The sequence below is a fragment of the Rhipicephalus microplus genome, chromosome 7 (genome assembly GCF_043290135.1).
Source record: "Rhipicephalus microplus isolate Deutch F79 chromosome 7, USDA_Rmic, whole genome shotgun sequence".
NCBI classification, from domain to species: Eukaryota; Metazoa; Arthropoda; class Arachnida; order Ixodida; family Ixodidae; genus Rhipicephalus; species Rhipicephalus microplus.
The window spans coordinates 71,803,635-71,825,052 of NC_134706.1; the positions used below are offsets into that span (position 1 = coordinate 71,803,635).

Below are 21,418 nucleotides of genomic sequence, written 5' to 3' on the forward strand. Positions count from 1 at the left end.
GGAACTGCGGCTCTTAGTTTTCCTCTTGCGTGGGGTTGGAACGGCGGTGCATAGGAGAAGTGGAGCGGCGCCGGGAGAGATGAGATTGACGTGATAGGGAACGGGCGTGGCGCTAATAAGTGCCTCATCAGTCGGCAGAAACAGGGTGTGCTGCTGTGGCATGTAGCCGAGGTTGGGGATGTCATTGCTTTCATGAAGACTGCGCTGACGACGACAGTGACGCGCAATACGACCAGACATAATGCAGGCTTCAGATAGGCCTGTTCTCTAGAGTTCGCCAAGGGTTGTGAGGCGGTCCGGGAGGAGAGAGGGGTTGCGCGAAAAAAGGGCGTATTGGGTGAGTAGGGCATGGCGGCGAGTAGAAGTTGGGGACTGCGTAGATGGTGCTGGCGTCGATCAAGCATAGGAACGAGCAACGGCCTCAGCATAAGTGAGAGCTGCCGCAAGCTGCGTTGATGATACAGGAAGTGGGAGCAACTCAGCAACTTGAGCCTGAACGACAAGACGCAGCGAGTGATCCAGTGCTGTGGGAATCTAAGCGACAGATGTGACAATAGAGAGCTGACGAGCCACTTCTTCCTCACGAATGTATTGCTTATTTGTGGCAGCAAGATGGATCTGTCACATCTTGTTGGGAGGTAGTGACTCTTCCTTCTGGTTCCTTAGTTGAAAATGAACACAGTGGTGATCAATCCAGACAGGGGTCGCAACACATCCAGGACACTGATTAGAAAAATATTGTAGTCATTTCTTTCGCGTATTCTGACAATGGCGAATCGGAAAGTTATCTAAAGAATTCGGAGATACAAGTACAGTCGTGGGTGTTACAGAGGTTATCACGTGAGCGTCAAGCCTGCCCATCGTACCAGAACGGTGAGAATCAAGATTGCTCATTCTTTCCTCCTTCATTGGCTGTCTCATGTCTGAACAATTGCCCTTAGACGAACTCTGAGCCCTATTTCTGAATTTCGAGCCGTCAGTTTGTCGCAATCAAGTGCATTTTCGTGGGCTCTAATCGACGCAGGTGAATGCAAAACTGCTGATAAAGATGTGGTAAATAAAGCTGGTGCACTCGGCACTGCCCTTTTGAAAGAGCTTCCTCAGGTACGAGTGATCAAAGCTTCAGGAACAGCAAAAAGAATGAGTGACGCTTATGTGAGATCAACCTTTCCCTCTAAAGGAAAAGTATTTTGCATAAGTCGGGGCGTTGTTGTATAGTTCTTGGTTCATGCTAGTGCGATAACCTTCAAATCGAGCTCGAATGTACACTCCAATAGCTACCTTGGGACTCTTTGTTTTCGTGAAAGGAGGAAGCAAGTGTTCTGAAAACTTCTATTGAATTTGGTGTCCTTAAATGCATTATATACATAAACATATAAAGAAAGCTTGCACTGAATAGAGAAGGTTCGCCCAACATTTATTAAATATTGGTACTGTGCTTTGCGTAGTTTACTGTAAAACTGAACAAGAGAGTTGCATGGTTCACAAAACAAAACTAATTGAAAGACAAGTATCTGACGAACAGTTTCTGAAGCCTCTAAAGTTATATATATTCGCCACCAGGGATGTCAGGTGTGACTCTTGTGTGTACATTTAACTACATTTCTAGGCTGGCGTCAGGATGAAATCGTCTTTGTTAGTTAGTTGCTTCATAGGCCACTTTCCGTATCCTCGATTCAAGAAGTGATCAAAATCTGGTGACGTCACAGCCAGCAGTGTTCAAATATAGGACGGCAATAACAGGCAGTACAAACAATTTTACAATTCCTAAAATGCAGCTTCGTGCTTTTAATACGCAGATAACAAATTTAATTCTGGCCTTAGCAGGAATGATGCTGAATGGTGGTGATCATACTAGAATTATAAAAAGATAAAGAATTTTAGCCATGCACTAAGACGTGCCTCGCAGACACTAAGGCAAAATCATTCTCGACACCTGGCAGCCTGTCTCGGTGGATACATGGCTAAGGTGCCCTGCTGCTGATTCGAAGGTTCATTTTAATCGAAGAAAAATGGTAGACGCACGTTTACTATACGATGTCAGTGCACCTTAAGAAACAACAGGTGATGAAAATTTCCGCAGCCCTGCACTCCGGCATGATTCATAATGATACCGTGGTTTTAGCATGTAAATAAAATACCATTGCTTTTATTACCTTACTGAGTCTCTGAGAGAACTGTTGAATAAGACCACATTTTGCGAACCATTGACGCCCTAACGCGGTCTCAAACCACAATTTTTGCTAGCATAAACAATTTCACCACATATTGAGACGTTCCGCACTACTTTACATTGGGAACAGGGCATTCGCCACTTCAAGTAAGCTCATAAATACCTGTGCACGGGACACCAAGGCGGCACTCACAGCACTCACTAATAATTGTTAAAAAGCCATGTGCGTCCAACATTGCCTCTTGTGTAACAATTTTTTAAATAAGGAACTTTTTTGCGTGAGTAGCCATTTTGAGCATCTATCTATCTATCTATCTATCTATCTATCTATCTATCTATCTATCTATCTATCTATCTTTATATCCAATTATCTGGTCATCTAGTTATCTAGTTATCTACCGATATAATTATCTAATTTTCTCTACGTGTAATTAGTTATTTATGTATTTATCTATCTGTTTATGTGTCTGTCTCTTTCTCTCTCTCTGTCTCTCTCTCTCTCTCTCTCTCTCTCTCTGTGTGTGTGTGTGTGTGTGTGTGTGTGTGTGTGAGTAGCCGCCTTCGTCGGTGTGCTCCTACAATCACCTGCTAAAGCAGGGGTAGCTATAATTATTATGCGAGAGCCTCAGGGCGTGAGGATATAGAAAGTCATGTCTTGGCACGAGCAATATGAAAATCTTGTCGTGTACGATGACAAGCTCTTTTCTTCAGTCATGTGTGGCGCATACATGTATATCATGGGTAACGGAACGTGGGTATGCGCCATAGGTGTTCGAAAGTTTTTCTTCCTAGAAACGGTGAGAACAGGCATTGATAATTTAAATATGAGAGCGTTAAGAAACAAGCTCACATCAGCTGCACTAACCGGACGAATGCAAAGGATAGCTGTTACGGCCCCACACGTAATTAATCTGCATGGCAATGAAATATTCTACCACCCCTCTACGTGGTGTCTTGAAACTCGTTTAGAAAAATACTTTGCGCAGACGTAATGTTAATGCGAAGTCAATTCTGCATGCAGTTCTGCCCATCTAATTTTTCCTATCATTACTTATATACTCCAATACTACAACATGTAGTCCAATGCTCCAATTCTTTATTTACTAAAATGTTTGGCGGTTTTGGGACGTTAAACTATCACGAACTTCAATGTTTAAACAATACCTACGTTTTCCAGTGCTACAGGCCTCACGCTGAACAGCGCAAATGGTATATAAGCGCCATATACTGAGATTGGTCGGCGTAGCAGTATCCAGGACTACCATTTCGCAAGCGCAAGCGCCAAATTTTGGCCTACCGCTTCGGTGGTTCGTGATACCAATGTTGTCTCGGCATCGTTACGTCATGCTAAACAACTAGTTATATAAAAGATATGCTGCTGTTCCACAAACATGTCTGTGCATATGGCACTTTTACAATGTTTAGCATCATTTCAAAATGCTTCGCTAAAAAAGCACCAAACTTAACTTCCTTCGACATGCTTCGCATGAAATTGATACCATAGTACGTGGGGTCTCCAAATTTGTGTTAGTGCTCTTATTGGAATCTCCTAACGAATAGCCCACCAAATTATCATTGCTTCGGGACCTTCGACGTACAGCTTGTGTCATTTCCTTGGCTCAGGTACGGAATGGTGCTTTAGATACATCACGGAAGAAATTACTCTGAAAGTGGCTGCAGTTTATGCTTCAGTGTTAGCATCTGTATTATTGTGTGGACTGATCATGCTGCAGGCTTATTATTATTTACACGATCTCTAGTCTTTTTTTTGTCTTGAACACTACGTCATCATGGATAAACCAATTGTTAGTATGAGCAATGTGTGCTGAAATCACTGAAATTGTAATTGTGGATTGCTCGTGGTAAACATATTTACACTTTTATGGAAAGCCTTTTGCATGAACTATGCAAATAGAAATGTGAAAGCGGTTTTCAAGCGTACAACGACTACTTATGGCAACTTTTGCTGCCACTGTCTCTAGTTGGCTACTTTGCCTTGTTTTTAATATTTTTTACTATTTTTCTATTGTAGACTTGTACAATGTTCGCTACCTATATTCTCAGCGCAGATATTAGCATGTATAGCACCAATAGAAACACTTGACGATTTCTAAAGCGCACCAAAGGAATAGGAGAGTGGTTTAATCACTTCATGTCTCTTCGAATATGAAGCAAGTGTATAGATATTTAAACTATATTAAAACTTAGACATTTGTTCGCACGAACACAACGAAAATACACATCCCACTACGTGCTATTTTTCAGCGCACCTCTAAATCACAAACGTTCTCAATTCTTTCTCCAGAAGATAAGCGTTCCATCTCATTGCTTAATTATTAAAAACATGCATCTGACCTCTTGGTCTGTTGTGTTAGCATATGTCAAACGTAATTATACAATAATGCATTTATTTTTGCGTCAAAATAATGCAAGTTAAGGGCTGGTGTACATACAGACCTTTTGTCCAATGGCAGGCCGTATCTTGAAGCTGCCTAAGCATTGTTTTGCGTCTTAATCATTTATTATTTTTTACAACTATCTGGCACTTTACTTTGAATATTCAACTGCCTCTCCACGGAAAGGGCGCACTGTCCACTGCATATACCCCTCCACAGTAATCTGAAAAGCAGTGTTCGGAAGTACCAACAGACTGTGTGCAGGCATTTGCACACAGACTGTTCACATTTCCACGCCACCCTTTTAGGCCGCTGAGTTCATTTGGATCCCCTTGGGAATAAATTTTCTTACAGATTCATGATTGAGTGCTATAACGTTCTTATAGCCCTCTCTTTTATCTTGATGGCAAAATTAGTCTTAATGCTTTTTCTATCTTTATTACGAAATACGACCACGATGGTTACCACCTACGACACAGGGGTTAGCAGCGACGTGCTACAATGATTATTCCACCGAGACAAGTGATGCAGCTGACATGATTGTTTCGCACACTTAAACAAAGGGCATAACATGCACAACCCCCAATGCAAACTTTTACTGCAGTTTAAATAAACAAGATCCGCATCACTAGCTCATTAGACAACAGTCTTTTCTCTGGCCAAATTTTAACAGGGGCAGTTTGGGCGGAGAAACAACACATTTTACACCTTGCACTGTAAACTATAATAGAGTGTCTTGTTTTTACGTTAAGAATATGTGCACTTACTCTGTACGGTCTCTATCAATTCGGTCAGCAGCATGTCATTCCATGTCTGATAAAACATCAGATACTGTTGCTTTGCGCCAACCTTTTTTCTCAGCGCACCTGCGTGATGTCATTCAAGATTTCACAGACTCATTAACAGTTGTATCTATCGGTTTCATGTGTGACCGACAGGCAAATACGGCTATAATGTACTGCACCCATGCCTGGAAACGCTAATCTTGCCAATACTGGCAGTGATTGGTTTAGTATTGGCTCGGGGAGCACGCGTACAAAGAAACTTAGGAAGTGTATTCCCTAGTTGTGGCAATGACAAAAATGCATGATTTTTGTCAGCCCAGCTGATATATTAAAAATAACATTGCCATACTCTACTTAGATGCAGCGCACAAAGAAATAAGGAAATTTCCAAGATGCAGCAGTGCAGCAAGTTATCCCACATTGTCGGAATCCAAGCATGTGGACACTGTCATTAAGAAGCTGTGCATGATGCATTGTGTAATGTTGAGTAACAATGTTGAAACATATCAGCTGCTCACCGTTCATAAATTGGCGCGGCATTAAAGAGCTTGCCATGTACGTCTACAGTGCCGTTATAAATGAGGGGCATCTTATGAATAGACGTAAGATCAGCTCTCACGTTGAAACAAAAATGTAGGTTGGATTATATATTTAATTTGGAAAGCTTTTACTAAGCGGCGAAAGTTGTAAAACAGCAAAACTTGACCATCCCAAAGAATATTCTGGTAGCTTCTAGGTGTTTTCTTGGCGATGTAGGCTCAAGTTTGCTTCAATAGGATGTTTCATTGTTTTAGCATGGTTACGCTAGGCCGTTTTTACAGCAAAATCTGCATATTCTGCTAGGAAAAATTAACTGTCCGACAGCGGTGTCACAAGCGGTCTTTATGGGCTGTGCTATCAGTTGTGACATTCTCATAGCCATACGCAATCACGCGCCTCTTCGGCTGCGTCGAGTGACGTGGTCAGTCTCGTCACAGCTGTGGCACCGACCACGTGCGCATGAGTTTCTCCTGAAAACTTTCGCTTGGGTATGGCACGGACAACTCTAGAAGAGGGCCAATAGTGAAAACGTGAGAGAGCTCACATTCATCGGACTGTTAGTGCAATCCTGGCACAAAAGAATCACAGCATATCTACGGAGTGAATGATGATGAGTTGGGTGAATATTCGAAGGATTTTGTTGGTAAACTTTCAATCATGCGTCTGTCTGTCTGTCTGCCCGTCCGTCCATTCGTCCGTCTGCATCTACTGAGTACATCAAACTAGGCGGTCACGTATGAGCTAGGAGAAATAGACCCACGCATTTCGAAGCTTCGCTCGTAAAACAGTGCTGACAACAACTATGTACCGATGATCACAGCCTTTCAAGCCGCGCGAAATCATGAACGGAAATGCAATCTCGGATGGTGGGTGGATCCTGCAAGTGACGGCAGCGAGTTTACTCGCGATGTCAGACGCTTGCAACAACGCTGCGCCAAACAATGAATGCATTGATCTTGAAGAAGAAAAAAATTCACCTAATTCCTTTTTGCCCTATAGGGAACACAGGGCAGTGTCTGCGCCGAAACAGTGGCGTTGCGGCGTCAGCATGATGATTGCGAGGGCGCTTTCTTTGGTGCGAACGCCTGCTTTCAGCGAGGGTTTCTGCAGCGACATTTTTGTTTCGGATTCAACGTCTCTGAACGCCAGTGATTCGAAAGCGAACACTGTGATTAATGCGTTAGGAAATGAATTTATTCTAATTACACTCCTCTTTGACCGTCATCATTTTAGGCAAAGTGTGAGGATTTCAAATAAACATTGTGGCAAACCCATGTCAAGCTTGTTCCTAACCTCAATAAAAAGCACCAGCATCTCATGAATTTTTGTTAATGTGTTCGGTGCAGTGTCTGGTTTAAAGCTCCACTCAACACTGGGGCCAAACGCTTTAGCTTGCACTGGTTAATTATTTGTACGGAGCGCTAGGGTGATGATTTCTGTACGCGGACCCTTTGCGCAGAGACGTCGGAGTTCATCCCACCACAAGCAGACACAGACACAAGGTGGTTCCCCAATCTCCAAAGACAGAAGCTCGAGCTGAAACTATGCCGTCGCTCTTCTCAAGGTCCACATGCACTTTATTGTTTGCGTATGTCTTCCATTGCTTCAGGGTATGTCCGCAGCCACTGTTTCTTTCCCCTTCTATATTGTTGTCCTTTTGTGTATACTCGTGGTCTTCGGCTGACCGCCGTCACTTCCCAGCCATTTCATCGCCTAACCGTTACCTTCAACTGCGCACGTCAAGACAAGTTTTATTGTGTGTATTGACGCCATTGCGTTATTCGAGTAATCGCAAGCATATCGCCGTACATGCAAGTCACAGTCGTGGTTTAGGAGGCACATTCCACAGACGCGTAAAAACTACGTCGGTCCCCAACATCACTGTCATATGAACCACGGAACCAAGTGCAAATGGCGGTAATTTGCGCCTTGCTGCTGAGACCATTCAACAACGCTGGGCTAAGGCTTGTTCATTCATTGAAGTTAACCTCTAAGAGCTTCTATGGTAATATAATATCACCATACATGCGTTTATTTTATGCGCAGGTTCTGTGAAGGGTCTTATAAAAATTATTTTTCTTTTAGAGGTTTCGCGTAGATTGTGAGTCGCCTGTATTGCATCACCACCTGCCATGAGAGTTACTCTGATTTTAAGCATAGAGAAGTACTGTGGAATAAAGTTGCATGGCCAACGGAGCAGGCATTTGCTGGAAGAACATTTTCCTGGACGAGTTGGTGCGTAACCTTGCTGAACATTTTAGGGGCGAAACAAAGGAAAGTTTATTGCACTTCTGACAAGTAATCGAATACATAATTCTTCTCCAACACTTATCACGGACACACGCGGTAAAGACACCGATGAACAGAAAAACACGTTTAGGCCGTACACTATAACAGAAGCGCGATCATTCGAACACTCGTTATACAAAGGCTATAAGAGCGCTGAACGGCCCGCGCGCAAAAGAGCCCGTTTCCGTTTACAGGCGAAAAAGGGTGCGATAATGGTCGGCGCTGTTCGGGCTCCAGAGAACTAAGGGGTTAATCCTTACAGAGAACGGATTCGAGACACATAATTATACAATTGACAGGGGGGGGGGGCATTGGCATTTTCCGTTGGCCGGTCAGGAAACAGTGGGACGCAGTGGCTGGCGTGCGCTTAAAAGGGGTTATCGGCAGGCGTAACTTGCCTTTTTGCAGGAGAAAAAACCTCGTATGCCAGCGGTGGAGAAACTTTTCCTCGCCGCTGGCTTCAAGTTGGTCTGAGAGGTGCCGCCACACCTTGTAGCGGATAGGAGCTACGGTCGGGAAATCCGCTCTGACCGGAGAGCGGCTAACCTCTGCGAAGCACCGTCGCTTCCAGACCATGAATATGGTGCACAGGGCCACAAACTTTGCAAAGGCGCCTTTGTTTCTGTTCAGGGCTGGGAAAAGACGGATTTTAAATTCCCTCGCAGTCAGGCGCCAAACCGGTTTGACCGCTGGGCACTCAAATAAGGCATGTGCCAGGGTCTCATCCGCGCGGCAATTGGGACAGCGCGGTGTAGGCGTGATGCCAAACTTGTGGAGGCGCTGGCGGGTTGGGAGGACGTTCCAGTTTTTCCTCCATGCGAAGTCTTGGGCGGACGAAGGGATGGCACGCCCATCTGTTTTGCATTTCCGCTTCCAGTTCCACGACCGTCGTCTCTCCTCGGGAGTTATCTGGGTGCTGGCGATTTCTTCCATAATGCGAGCAGGCGGAGTCTCATCTACGTCGCGCGTAGGGGACTTCTTTTCTAGTATGCGCATGGTGTTTGCGGCTGCCTTATAGAACGCGGAGGGAGTCTCGGCGAGTGGGGCGAGCGGCTGGTCGGAATTCAGGAACAATGAGTTTGTACTGCACCAGTAACGCATTAAGGGCCTCCCCACGTAATCAGGTGCGCGAAACAAGGCCCTTGCGGTCTTCAAGGCTAGCACTTTGCTCGCCGTCAGGACATGCGTGAGCCCGAGGCCGACCTCTGAAACTGAGAGTTGCAGGAGGGTTCGACGTAAGGGTGCGGGTTTGCCGTCCCACAGTTAGGCACCGATCATACTTGTCAATTGCGTCGCAGTCTTGGTAGGCATCACTCCTATTCGGCTTACATAAAAGGGAAAGGCGCAGATGGTTGTCATTGCGGCTATGGCCCTATCACGAAGCGTTAGATCCTTCGGTTGGAGGCGTGCTATTGCATCCTGTGCCCGCTCGAGCGCTCGTTGCCAGGTTAGGTCGGCGACGCCACCGCAGCAAAAGTAAATGCCGAGCACCTTGACGGCGTCGACCCCTTCCAACTCTCCCAGAGCGCCGTGAGGGAATTTTCCAAATGGTAAGGCCTTGCTCTTCCTCATGTTCAAGGCCGTGCCTGAGACTCAGCATAGTGTGCGAATGTTCGCCAAAACGCTGCAGGCTTTCCGGGTCCCTGACGAACAGGGATACATCATCAGCCTAAGCGAGGACCTTAATATTAAGCTCCCCCGTTAGCGGGAAGACTCTGACGTGCATGTTCCGGTCGAAGTTCACCAGCAACGGCTCAAGCGAGAGTACGAAGAGGGAGGGCCCTAGAGGGCACCCTTGGCGGATCCCTCTCTCGTATACAAAGTTACTCGTCGGGGTGCCGTTTACTACTACGTGGCATGTGAGGTTTCTGTACAGGATGGCAGTGGTGTCTACGAAGCATGTCGGGAACCCGAACTGGCGGAGTACCTTGATCATGTATCCATGGCGCACCCGGTCAAACGCCTTTGCCTGGTCCAAGGAGACAAAGGCTCTGGTCAGAAACTTGGCAAACATGTATTCGAAGGTATCCCTTGTTGCGGTAAGGTTGGCAAAGATCGAGCGGCCTGGAACCGCACAGGACTGCCAAGGAGCGACGATGGATGGCAAGAGGAGCTTTAGGCAGCTATTAAGGATGGAAGTGTAGTGCCATCATCACCGTCATCATTTCTCAATCACCGCGCCGCGCCTCTCGCACAGCTGGTGCTAGCTCGAGCTGCGCGAGGAGGAGAACGAGCTCACGCACCTGGCGCGTCGGACATGGACAGCCACCGCGGCTCCACTTCAGGCGAGGAATAAAGTGGCGAGATCAGCACGGCCCCGTTTGCCGCCTTCGACGCCGTCTCACGTCTCTCTTCTCTCGCCGCTACATTGGTGAGCCGGAGAACACGCCCTTCGCCGAGCGGCCCGCTGCCATGTTCCCGCAACTCTGCCCGCCAGTGCCGCCGTTCCAATCGACCTACCCCAAGGTATGGTTCATGCAGTTCGATGCCGTTCTGGCGTTCAATGGCGTCACGGACCAGCCGCTGATGCACGCCATTCTTCAAGACGCCCTTCCGGTAGAGTTGCGTCATCTCTCTGGCACTTCAACCTCCAGCCAGCAACCTTACGATGACCTCTGCTCTGCGGTGCTTGCCAGGTATGGCCTCACCTACCGCCCGCTGCCGTTCACCCGCAACTTACAGGTTTCGTCTGCGTCGCAGCGTGCGGTACCCTCCGGCCCGAAAGTCTTCACTGACCGGTACCTAACTTCCCCGACTACGTCTCCTACAACATCTCGTCCGGCCGCTATCAACGCGAGTCCCGCGTACGAATGCCCATCCGGCGAGGTTCAGAACATTCGTGCTGCACGCGACCAGTCAGCCACGAAATCCGACGAGCTTCTTCAATACGTTCCTGTATTTAACGACCGGGTTGCCACGAGGTGCATTTTTCCAAAGTCCTCGGCCGATTGTCCCTCGGGCACTCTCGCCACCCGCATGTCTTCTCTGGCCTACACAGACCACGATTTCTCAGACATGTCAGACTCGACGACGGCTTTATCGCCGCATGCCCCGGAGTCTGCCAAGACTACGGATATCCTCACGCTCACTATTCGCCCCTTGGTCACGGAGACTTAAGCGTCGACGATGTCCGAAGGCGCCTCCCCACCCATCTCGACGCTCTCTGCGTCCTGCCAGCAGCGACCATCTTCAGCCCCGCAGTCTCCCGCAGCCGAAGTTAAAGTCATAAGCCGTCAACCACAGCCAAACTTCCGAGAGGCTGCGACTATGACTGACGCAGCTGAGGACGACGTACCTGGCGCGCCTATGGCACTGCAGACTACATATGCCACACATGCTGTAGAGGTTGTCATCGATCATGCAGACCTGCACACCAACCCTCATGGGCGGAGAACCGATGGTCTTCCAGGTGTGCCACCCGATCCTCCATCAAAGCTCACGTCTTCTGAGCTTCACAACTATTCCCCAGAGCATTTGGCACCGGATGCAGTCCGCCACACAGGCTCGTTGGTAACAACAGCGACGACGTCGGTCCAACTGCATATCTGCCGCCCTTGATAGTATGCCAACGAAATCATCACGTTCGGCATAATACAGAGAGGCCCTTTTTCAAGCCTCTTGCTAAACAGTCATGTGTTGCAGCCTTGGCCTTCAAGACGGCGCAAACACCTACGAGGTTTTCCCGACGCAAGGGCCAACCACTTGCCGTGCACATGTCTAGCCGCAATGCACGGCGTTTCCGCATCCGTCGACTCGGCCACACGCCCCGGCACGCCGGTCGCAGTGCTACATGGAGGCCGGTGTTTCATCGACAGAGACGTCCGCACCAGCACGACCGCGACGCTGCTCCTTGTCGACAGCATGCGCGGCACCCTGTGCGCTGTCCGAGACCCCGCTGTGGCCGCGAAACTTCAGTGCTTGGTCATCATGGGTGCGTTCCGATCCTTCACACTATTTCACCCACATTGCCAGCGCAAGCTCTTCAGCGCCTGTCCACAGTTCCAGCTGTGGGCGCGTTTGTCAGCCGCGTCTACTCGAAACGGCGGGTGCGCAATCGAATGGTCCCGCCGCGTAATTGTGGGATGGACGTGTCTATGAACACAGCGACCCGGCACTTCCTTCTTCGTCCCTTGCGCTTCTCACAGAGTCGCCCACCGGAGACACACCGCCTACTGAGGGCCCATAAACGTTGACAACCTGGACTTGCCAAATGAACACTTTATGAATTGCCGTTCATGTATATAGCATTTGTCGCTCTCTTTCTTTTTCATATGCCTTCAAATCGCGCAAAGCGCTAGGGGGAGAGCCCTGTAGTGCCATCATCACCATCATCATTTCTCAATCACGGCGCCGCGCCTCTCGCGCAGCTGGTGCTAGCTCGAGCCGCGCAAGGAGGAGAACGAGCTCACGCACCTGGCGCGTCGGACGTGTACAGCCACCGCGGCTCCGCTTCAGGCGTGGAATAAAGTGGCGAGATCAGCACGGCCCCGTCTGCCGCCTTCGACGCCGTCTCACGTCTCTCTTCTCTCGCCGCTACAGAAGCAACCATTTTATAGTCCACGTTCAACAAGGTTATGAGGCGCCACGCCGACAGCGCCTCTTGCGGGGCTCCCTCTTTAAATAGGAGGACAATCCCCCTCTCCAAAGGAAGCGGATTTCAGTTGCTTCGTAACCACCATGTTCGCCAGTGCGACAAGCACTCCCTCTAGATCGTCGAAAAAAGTGGCGTAAAGGTTGGCTGTGAGACCGTCCGTGCCGGGGGCCGAGTTCGGGTGCATGCTTGTTATCGCGCCCCTAACCTCTTTCGCAGACACTTCCGTGCTCAGTAACGCAACCTCCTCTCCTCCCAGCCGTGGGAGGTGCTGGCAGACCTCTCTAATCTTATCTTCTCCACCAGTTTCTCCGTCGCTGTCGGCGTCCCAAAAAGGGCCGAGAAGTACTCGCAGAAGACATCGCGGATTCCCTCTGGTTCAGTTGCGAAAGAATCGTCCGGGCGTTTCACTCGGGTAATTCGTATGCTTCCATTCCCAGTTGTGTCACTGGGGTGTGCTCCAAGGTGGTTAATGGGTGCGCCCCGCTCCCCAGGCGGTCTGCGCGCGCGCTGTTGGAGCAGCCGGGCATACTCGACCTCCAGGGCGTTCAGGTAGTCGCGCATGCAAGTCGTCATTGTCTCCGCCCCCCTGACGATGCGTATTCTGCACAGGATCTCATTTAGTTTAGCGGTTATGCGGCGCTTCCTGGCCTTGCCTTTGTCTTGAAGAATTCCCTTCCACTCCACTTTCAAGGTGTCCCACGAGCATGGGGTTAGGTCCCGGGCGTTGCCACGGAGGCCCGCAGCCGCGCCCTAATGCGCTCGATGCTATCATCGTCTTGCAGGGACGCTGGATCCACTCGCCACCCATGGTCATCAGTACGGAGTCCAGGAGAGCCACTAAGCGTAGTGACAAGGGGGAGGTGACCTGACCGACTCGCTAGGTCTGCCGGAGGGGAAAGGACTTCGCCCACCTCGAGCAAGGAAAGGAGAAAGTCAGGGAGATACGTCCGATCTAATCGACTGGCTGTGAGATGAGAGGCTCTAGCTGCGACAAAAAGGTCGCCGTGGGCGATGAGCCACGCGTCGGATAAGCGAAGGTGTCGAAGAGTCTTCACGAGCTCTCTAGCATAGTACGTGGACCCCCGTCGGCCCGGTCCCCTGACGTCGCGCTGCGAGTCCACGACGCAGTTGAAGTCCCCCAGCAGGACGTGCGGGACGGGTTTCGAAAGAAGGTCGTGCAGCTGTTGGAAGAAGGTGTTTGTGTTCTTCCGCGTCGCCGGGGCGTACACGTTGACGAACCGAATCCTTCTTTCGCTGATGTAGAGGTCCAAGATGAGCGACCTGCCGTCAGCACCGAAGATGCAGAACGCCTTTTGCCGGAAGCGTCGCGTAGTAAAGACCACTCCCACTCCACAGGCCCTTGAGTTAGTTAGGGAGAAGAAAGCGTCCACCTGGAACTCGCGTCTGAAGGTTGAGACCTCTAACGGCGACCGGAAGTTAGTCTCTTGTAAAAAGAGCACATCAATACCCTGTGCTTGGGCGAAGGTCAGAATGTCTCGCTGTTTTGATTTGTCACGAAACCCGCGGACGTTCCGTGTGGCAAACTTGAAAGTTGACATGATCTGCTCTAGTGGGCGTGGAGAGAAGACTTGGGGTGAAGGAAGGGGTGGGAGGCGACCGCCTGGGCAGGGGCGACACGCTCGAAAGAGCTGAGCTTATGTAAAAGAGCGGGCGGCGCGGTTGCTAGTTGGGCTAAAGCCCTCAGTGGTTTAAGTGATGCGTCATAGGAGCCATGGTGCCGAATAATCGCAAGCGCAGCAGACAGCTGTGCAACAGATAAGCATAAACAAAAAGCATTGCCGTGGCTTCGGCTGGCGAAAGGAGCAGAGGGGGAAATGGAGAAGGCGGCGCGGCCAACGCTGATAGCAGAAACAAGCGTGGGGGGAGGGGTGTGTTGCGTCATGTTAGAAAGAGCAGAGCATTCGCGAGGAGGTGGAGGGGGGGGGCCGTGTTGCCGTGTCGCGGCGCCCGCTCTTGTGTTCGCCTTGAAGCAGACACGGAGAGGAAAAGAAAGGGAGGTGCTTTGGCGAAGAGCCTACCTTGTTTCGCTTGCACTTGAGGGCAAGTACCCTTTCCCTGGCGGTAGTGCGTCCAATTTCGGCGACTTCGCAATGGGAGGGGCATCGCTGTTGCTGGAACAGACGGGTGCTTTGGAGCGCCGAGGCTTGTTTTCAAGGTTCGTGGGTAGGCTCGACGGCAAGCTGGGTGACTTGTCCTCGCGTCTTAAAGGGGACCTTGATCTCGAACGCTTGCGCCTATCGGTCGGGGCTGCGCCGGCAGTTTGCATCTCGATGGAGGTGCACCGGTCCGTGCTCAATTGGCCAGTCTCCGGCAAGACGTAGCAGCCAGAGATTACGATGGGCACCTCCTCAGGGTTGGGGGGGAGAGCCGTCGGGGGTGGAAGTGGCGGGAAACTAATATTGTCCAAATCAGAGAATGCACGCTCGTCGTTCTCGGGGCTTGGCACCTGTGTTCGCGCTTCTTGTTCCTCGCTTGCAGGTTGTGACAAATCCCAGGAGTCGCGGGTGGATTCCGCAGAGCCGGATTCACGGCCGCTCGACTCGTCCGGGTCACCACCTGAACTAGTATTGCTCGTGTCGTCCCCCGCTTCGGAGCCTGCGTTCAAGGGAGCGGGGGTCGCTGATACGGTGCGGGCGTCTTCCGTCTCTCGGGGTTCTTCGAGCTGCCAGTGGTCCGGAACATTCGTTGTCGTGTGGGGCCAAGTCTTCGGTCTTAGGACCTGAAGCCCTGATGTCGGTTCAGTCCCGGTAGGCAGGCGAGAAGTGCTGGGGTGGTCGTTACCAGTAACTGGCCGTGTCTCGGGTGGAAGGTCGCGCGCTGCCGCAAGGTACGAGCGTTTGCGGAAACACTCGCGTGTGCCGTGCCGCCCGCCGCATCTCTTACACTCCTCGACACACCCTTCGGTGTCATGCCCAAATACCCCACATCTCTTGCAATAAGCGGCTGCGCCAGCCGTGGCCATGTGCCCCGGTTCGTTACACCATGCACACACTTTGCGCATACCGCGGTATTCACACTTGATACGGTGCCCCGCAATGGTTGTGAAGTTTGGGACTGGCCTACTCATTTCCATGCGCACTACTCTAACCCCATTAAGCTGTTTTGTCGGTTAAGAACTGATGCAAAGGAAACACTTCTTATCTTGCCGTACTGCGAAAGAGTGTTAATCAAGATCTCGTCTGGTATATATGCTGGAAAGCGGTATACGTTAACAAACGTAACTAGGGGTCCTACCGCTTCTACTGTAACGTGCTCTCGGTTAACCTTGAAGCCCTCTGCGAGCATAAGTTTTGTGGCCTGACTCGCGTTTCGGGTACACACAAGGAACTTCGTGCCCCCCATGTGTTGCAAGACTAACACACTATCAGGTCCGGCTGTCTCTTCAACTGCATATATAAGGTCGTCGATAGACACGTCCCCATCGGCGGCGGTGAACAGAAAACAGTGCTTTCTTACCGGGAGGTTGCTTGGGCTTGCCATGTCTGAAGGGGCATGTCCGCTGGTCTCGCGGGCGCTTAGCCGGCGGGACTAGGGAGGGCGACTTGTTGGTCTGGTAATGTGCAGATTTCTCTGCACTCTAGTGCACAGGGTGGCTCAGAGACCGCTCAGCGTCAGGTGGCACCAGGGCAGAAGGCTTCCGGGGCAGCAGACGGCGTCCGGGGACCTTGCGATGACTGGCATGGGGGTGGGAGGGGGGCTCCGTGTGGGAGGGCCGAGTCCAGGGGGTGGCGGCCGCTCGCGGTAGGGCGCGACGAGACTGCCACAGGTTGCTTCCTTTTTCCTTGAAGGGGACCGGTGGGGCAACGTCAGCGTGACGTGGCCCCGGGTCCAGCTGTGCGACTGGCGCGGCGAAATGGCTTGCTCGGACTTTGATCTTAGCGGCACCCGTTCGTCCCTCGTAGTCGTAGTAGTAGTCGTAGTGTGTACCCAGTCTAACATTCTGACCTCTGAGGTGGTGCCGGTGAGATATCTTTTTCTGTGCGTTGTTGAACAATAAAAAATTCACAGCGTGTGCGTTAACTAAAAGCCGACTTCTCCTGTCTCTCATTCCCCCATAGCATTCATTGGCATGTACTTTAAGCAATATCTGACAAGAAAGGGTTGCTACGCTATACTCGCTGGGCATAATCTTCTTTGTTTTAGAAAGGTTTAGCAAGTGTTGGGCTGCAGTGCCGTGAATACAGTGAACTAGTATATGCCATGAACTCGAGGTGGTTAGAGGTGCGAAGTAGACACGAAGCGCAAGTCGTTAGAAAGTGTGCGTGCGCGACCTCTCGTTTAGTCCTTGGAATGTCCACTGGATGGCGGTGCATATGCGGAATATATGATGAAAAGATGCGAGATCGTGGTACTTGGAGTGTTGAATAGATGGACGAACGGACACACAGACAGATGCATGGACAGACTCATGGATGGCTGCACCAACGGATGGACGCATGGACGGACGCAGTGGCGGATGCATGGACGAACGCAAAGACGGACGCACAGATGGACGTGTGGATGCACTAACAGGCGCACGAACGGACGGGCAATTGGACGCACGGACGATCACACAGACGGACGCATGGACGCACGGAAGCAAGAACGAATAGATGGACGGATGCTTCGCCCCACTCTCCATCATTCACTCCGTGGATATGCTGCCATTTTTTTTTATTTTGGGCTTTAAACTTGGAATATGAAGGCCGGGAAAGAACATAAGGACGTCTTTGCTCTTTGTTGGTAGTCCTGCTCAAAACTTTATTCACTGAGCCTGCTCATGAGATGTGCTTCGGAAGTCGGTGGCTGAGCGCTGAAAATAAACAAACATGATGTTCATTGATGGAGAGAAGCTCTAGTACTAAAATGCTAATTTGAACAGCACGGGGTGACCAAGAAGCCAGCTCTTGGTGAGGAAGGTACATGCAGTTCTGGCCTCCTCTTTCGAAAAGGCGCCGGTGATACAGCCGAGAATATGGTCGCATTTAAATGCCTCTCGACGAACGGCAGTTTTTGAGGGCACCTTGCCACACCACCCGCTAATAGGAAGTGACAAAAGACACACAACTGTCCGTTTGCATGGCTCTCTTGTCCTTTCATGGAGAAATTCACCGACAACTATAGTAGAACTGCGCTGTCATATGTGGTATGAAAGCAATGTGCTTCGTCAACACCATTAGCGCTAGTATATTTGCAGGATGGATGGCATCTAAGCATCATGTGAAACCTCACTTGAAGAGGCGTTCGAGCTCGTTGTGATGGTCTGCTCCCGTGGATGGTGATATTGATAGTGCTCCCGTTGATTGTATTGACAGGGAACCTGGTATTGGCCCCGAATTTTCTGGTGAGCTCCCACGTCTTTGTCGGTTCTCAAAAAAACTAACGACACCCCACAAGAATTCAGGACTATATACAATGTGTTCTGGTATGTGCCTTGACGGCTTTGTAATTATTTTTCTCGCAATATATATATAGTCCAGCGGGCACTGGCGGACTACCGTAGGTTGACAATAGTACACGTTACTTGAATCCGTCAAGGAATCACACCATATCTTAGTTTATGTAGTGAAATGCAATTTAAATGATTGTATCTTCAGCAAGTTTTTTTTTAATCCTCGACAAAAGCACATTTGCACCCGATCCTAAATTACTTACATTGACTGTAACTCACTGCATAGCGCATTTGTGTTGCATGAACGTACACCGTGACAAAATTTAATGCCTCTGGCACCATGATGATCACTTCAATGAGTACCATAACGTTTTGTTACATATCTTTACTATTGGCTTCGCCATCAGCAGCGCCCGCGGCGTGCCAGAAAAGCTTATTGGGGAGGCGACGATAGGCGTAGCCACAGTCGCAGAAGGTAAACAGGTGATGACTTTCATAAGTGCGAAGCGGAAGCGCATCTGTTCTTATAAAATATTTGATATTTTGTTTAAAAGCGGCGTTGCGCTTGGTAAAACCGGTCATTTTCTGTCTGTAAATACGTTTCCCCGCAGCAGGTGTAAATACGTTTCCCCGCAGCAGCTTGCACAACGCCACTCCTGATCACTGCAGTCTTAAGCAAGCATGTGTGGAAAAATACTGCTGTATTAACCATACGATCATGTATCATCGTTACGTTCTAATGCAAATAAATAGCTTAACAAAGAAACCCGTATTGCAGTGTATCTTAACAGCAGATGTTTTCTTCAGGTTTGATAACATGATCAAGTGTAGGTGTTTCGGTTTATTGCACTTTCCCTTTAACACTCTTTTTTGGACGTGCCTTGAAGTTTGTTCAAGTGAAGTTTCAGTGCATATAAAGTGCACACTGGAATAAATGAATCTTGCCTGACATAGGTTTAGTTCATGCGTTGCACTATGTCATGCTGCCTGCCGACCCTATAATGACTTTCGTATATACACTTCAACAGTAACCTTTCATGCAAAAACTGTACAGACTTGTAAAATTGCATGTGATACTTACATGTTACCGTTACATTCATAGTTATAAAGCACAATCTAGCTTGTATATCAAGAGGTAAAGTTCTGAAAGTGAGTCGGGTGAGCATTTTATAATGCGATCCGTAGTAGCAATTCAATGTCTTATTTACTATAAGTAATCAAAAAAGTGGTAGCTGGGTGTTTTAGTGCCCGTAAACCTTTACCGCAATAACCAACCAAAGAATAAGAATAGTTTTAGGCTCTCATGGGCTATTTGCAACCTACATTGCAAAATATTAGATAGCAAACCATATTTGACTTCTGTGCGGATATTACACCCTATTTGGTTTGTCTCAAAAGTACGTAACTTGTACTAAAAACTTTAAACACAGATTTCGAACCTCTGCATCTATATTCATCTTTTAAAAATAGGTGCCAAAAAAGAGGCCTCCAGTAACAAGTTCCTATATAAGCCAGGCTGGCTTAATCGTCATGAATTCTTGTTGCAACAGCAGTAAAAAAAGAGAGCTGGCTAGAAAAATGTGTAGCTCTTCTATGACGTACGATTACACAGTAGTACTCACCAACACAAAGCTCAGTTTATGCGTGTATAATGTTTCTCACTTAAACCATACAGGCAGTTCAAAGTCCCGTTCCATCTTCAATATTTTCACATGAATGTGACCACAAGCGCCTAATGCGTTTCGCAGCGGCTCTGCAATTTCGTCATTTCTGTTACCATGCGCCTGCTTTCTCTCTCTAAACATTCTTTCGTTAAACAATACAACTTAGAGAAACGCAACACCTGCAAAGAAAGTGTAGTGCAGTCCTTACAAAATCTGGAAGAGTGGCATTTTGAGAACCCGTTGCGAAGTTTGTTTGTTTGTTTGTCACCTAAAAATTTTGGCTCATAGCTACAAGGAGGATAAGACGTTGCAAGATTTTGGAGCTACCAGTATATATGCTTGCGAAATGCCCACTACTTCACTAAATAAATGGGTGGCTGACAACGATAAAGAATTACAGTGAACCCTTTTTAGGGGGTCAGGAAGCGTTCAATGAGCTATTTATAAAGGGAGAACGAATTGAGCTTTCAACCGGAATGATTGCCTTTGTTTCGCCCTATCCCGTGTGTTCGTTTTCGACGCTTGCTCCACGCCCTCAAGCACGCAGACCTTTTATTGGCTACCCGAGGCATGGGCCCCCTGCACTTTGGTGCCGGGCTTTGCCAGAGCAACATCAGAAGAGTGCGCTCCACCCAAAGCACAAAAAACTTCAGGATGGGTCGCTAACGCTGCACGACCAGCGGCCACGGCCTTCGTCCACAACTAAGCAAAGCTCGCTTTCAGGCGTGCACGAGGAAGAGTGCTCCATCACGGACATGCCAATTCGGGTGAATTGTGCAAGGACGGAAGAATTCTCCGCCTCCAATTCTTCTTGAAAACATCGAACACCATCGTCCTCACACAACTCGGATACGACGTGGAAAAAAAACTGGCGCCCCCACACCTGCTTCCGCTTCGCCGCCTCTCTCCTCAACCAGTCTGCGATACACCATCAGAGCCTGTGTCTCAGCCCACGGCACATCCTGCAGCAGTGGGAGAGCGAAGTGGCACTATTATTTTCCACGAGTGAGAAAGAAGACTAACTTTCTCGCCGTAACTACAGTGTACTAGAAGAGCGCAGCGGGCTTACTTCCCGGTGAAGAGTATGCGGTGGGTTGGCTCCACAAACGTCTCCAGTGTGTGTTTCTCACTTGGCCCGGGCGGCGGCGCTGACATCGCCATCAATAGAACTTTGTGTGAGCGTGGCAGCCGAAAGTGCTGGCCAACTCTTGCGCAGCAGCAGTTGTCGCAGCAGCACTTGTCTATCAACTCATAGAGAGTAGTGTAGTCAAACTGCTGCTACCACTGCAGCTGAAGAGAAAAAAAATTATGGTACACCAGCTTGCTGGCCCGCAGACTTCAAATGACCATAACCAGCGCGTGGTCAGAAGCGACTCCAGGCTCATTTACTATATTTCGGGCTATGTTGCACGAAAATGCGTTTTTAATGCTAGAACAAAATGCCAAGATTGCGTCAAGCTGCTCACCGTGACCTCACCTGGTGAAAGTTTTCAGATTGCTCGGCTAACAAACTATGGTGACCGAACAGGCCTCCTCCCTGCCTATAGTCAGCTGTACGGCTTTGTCAAAAAGCTCGAAGATATCT

General features: G+C 49.2%; 1 protein-coding gene across 1 annotated transcript in view; it reads right to left on the reverse strand.

The window, feature by feature from the left end:
* Positions 1–21,418, reverse strand: part of LOC119185560 (japanin-like-RA1) — a 109,990-nt gene that overhangs the window by 19,033 nt on the left and 69,539 nt on the right. Inside the window, exons 7-8 of the mRNA XM_075870029.1 lie at positions 19,251–19,312; positions 5,337–5,435 (exon numbers count right to left, since the gene is read on the reverse strand). Coding sequence (XP_075726144.1) covers positions 5,337–5,435; positions 19,251–19,312 — 161 coding nt within the window. The remainder of the gene's footprint in view (positions 1–5,336; positions 5,436–19,250; positions 19,313–21,418) is intronic.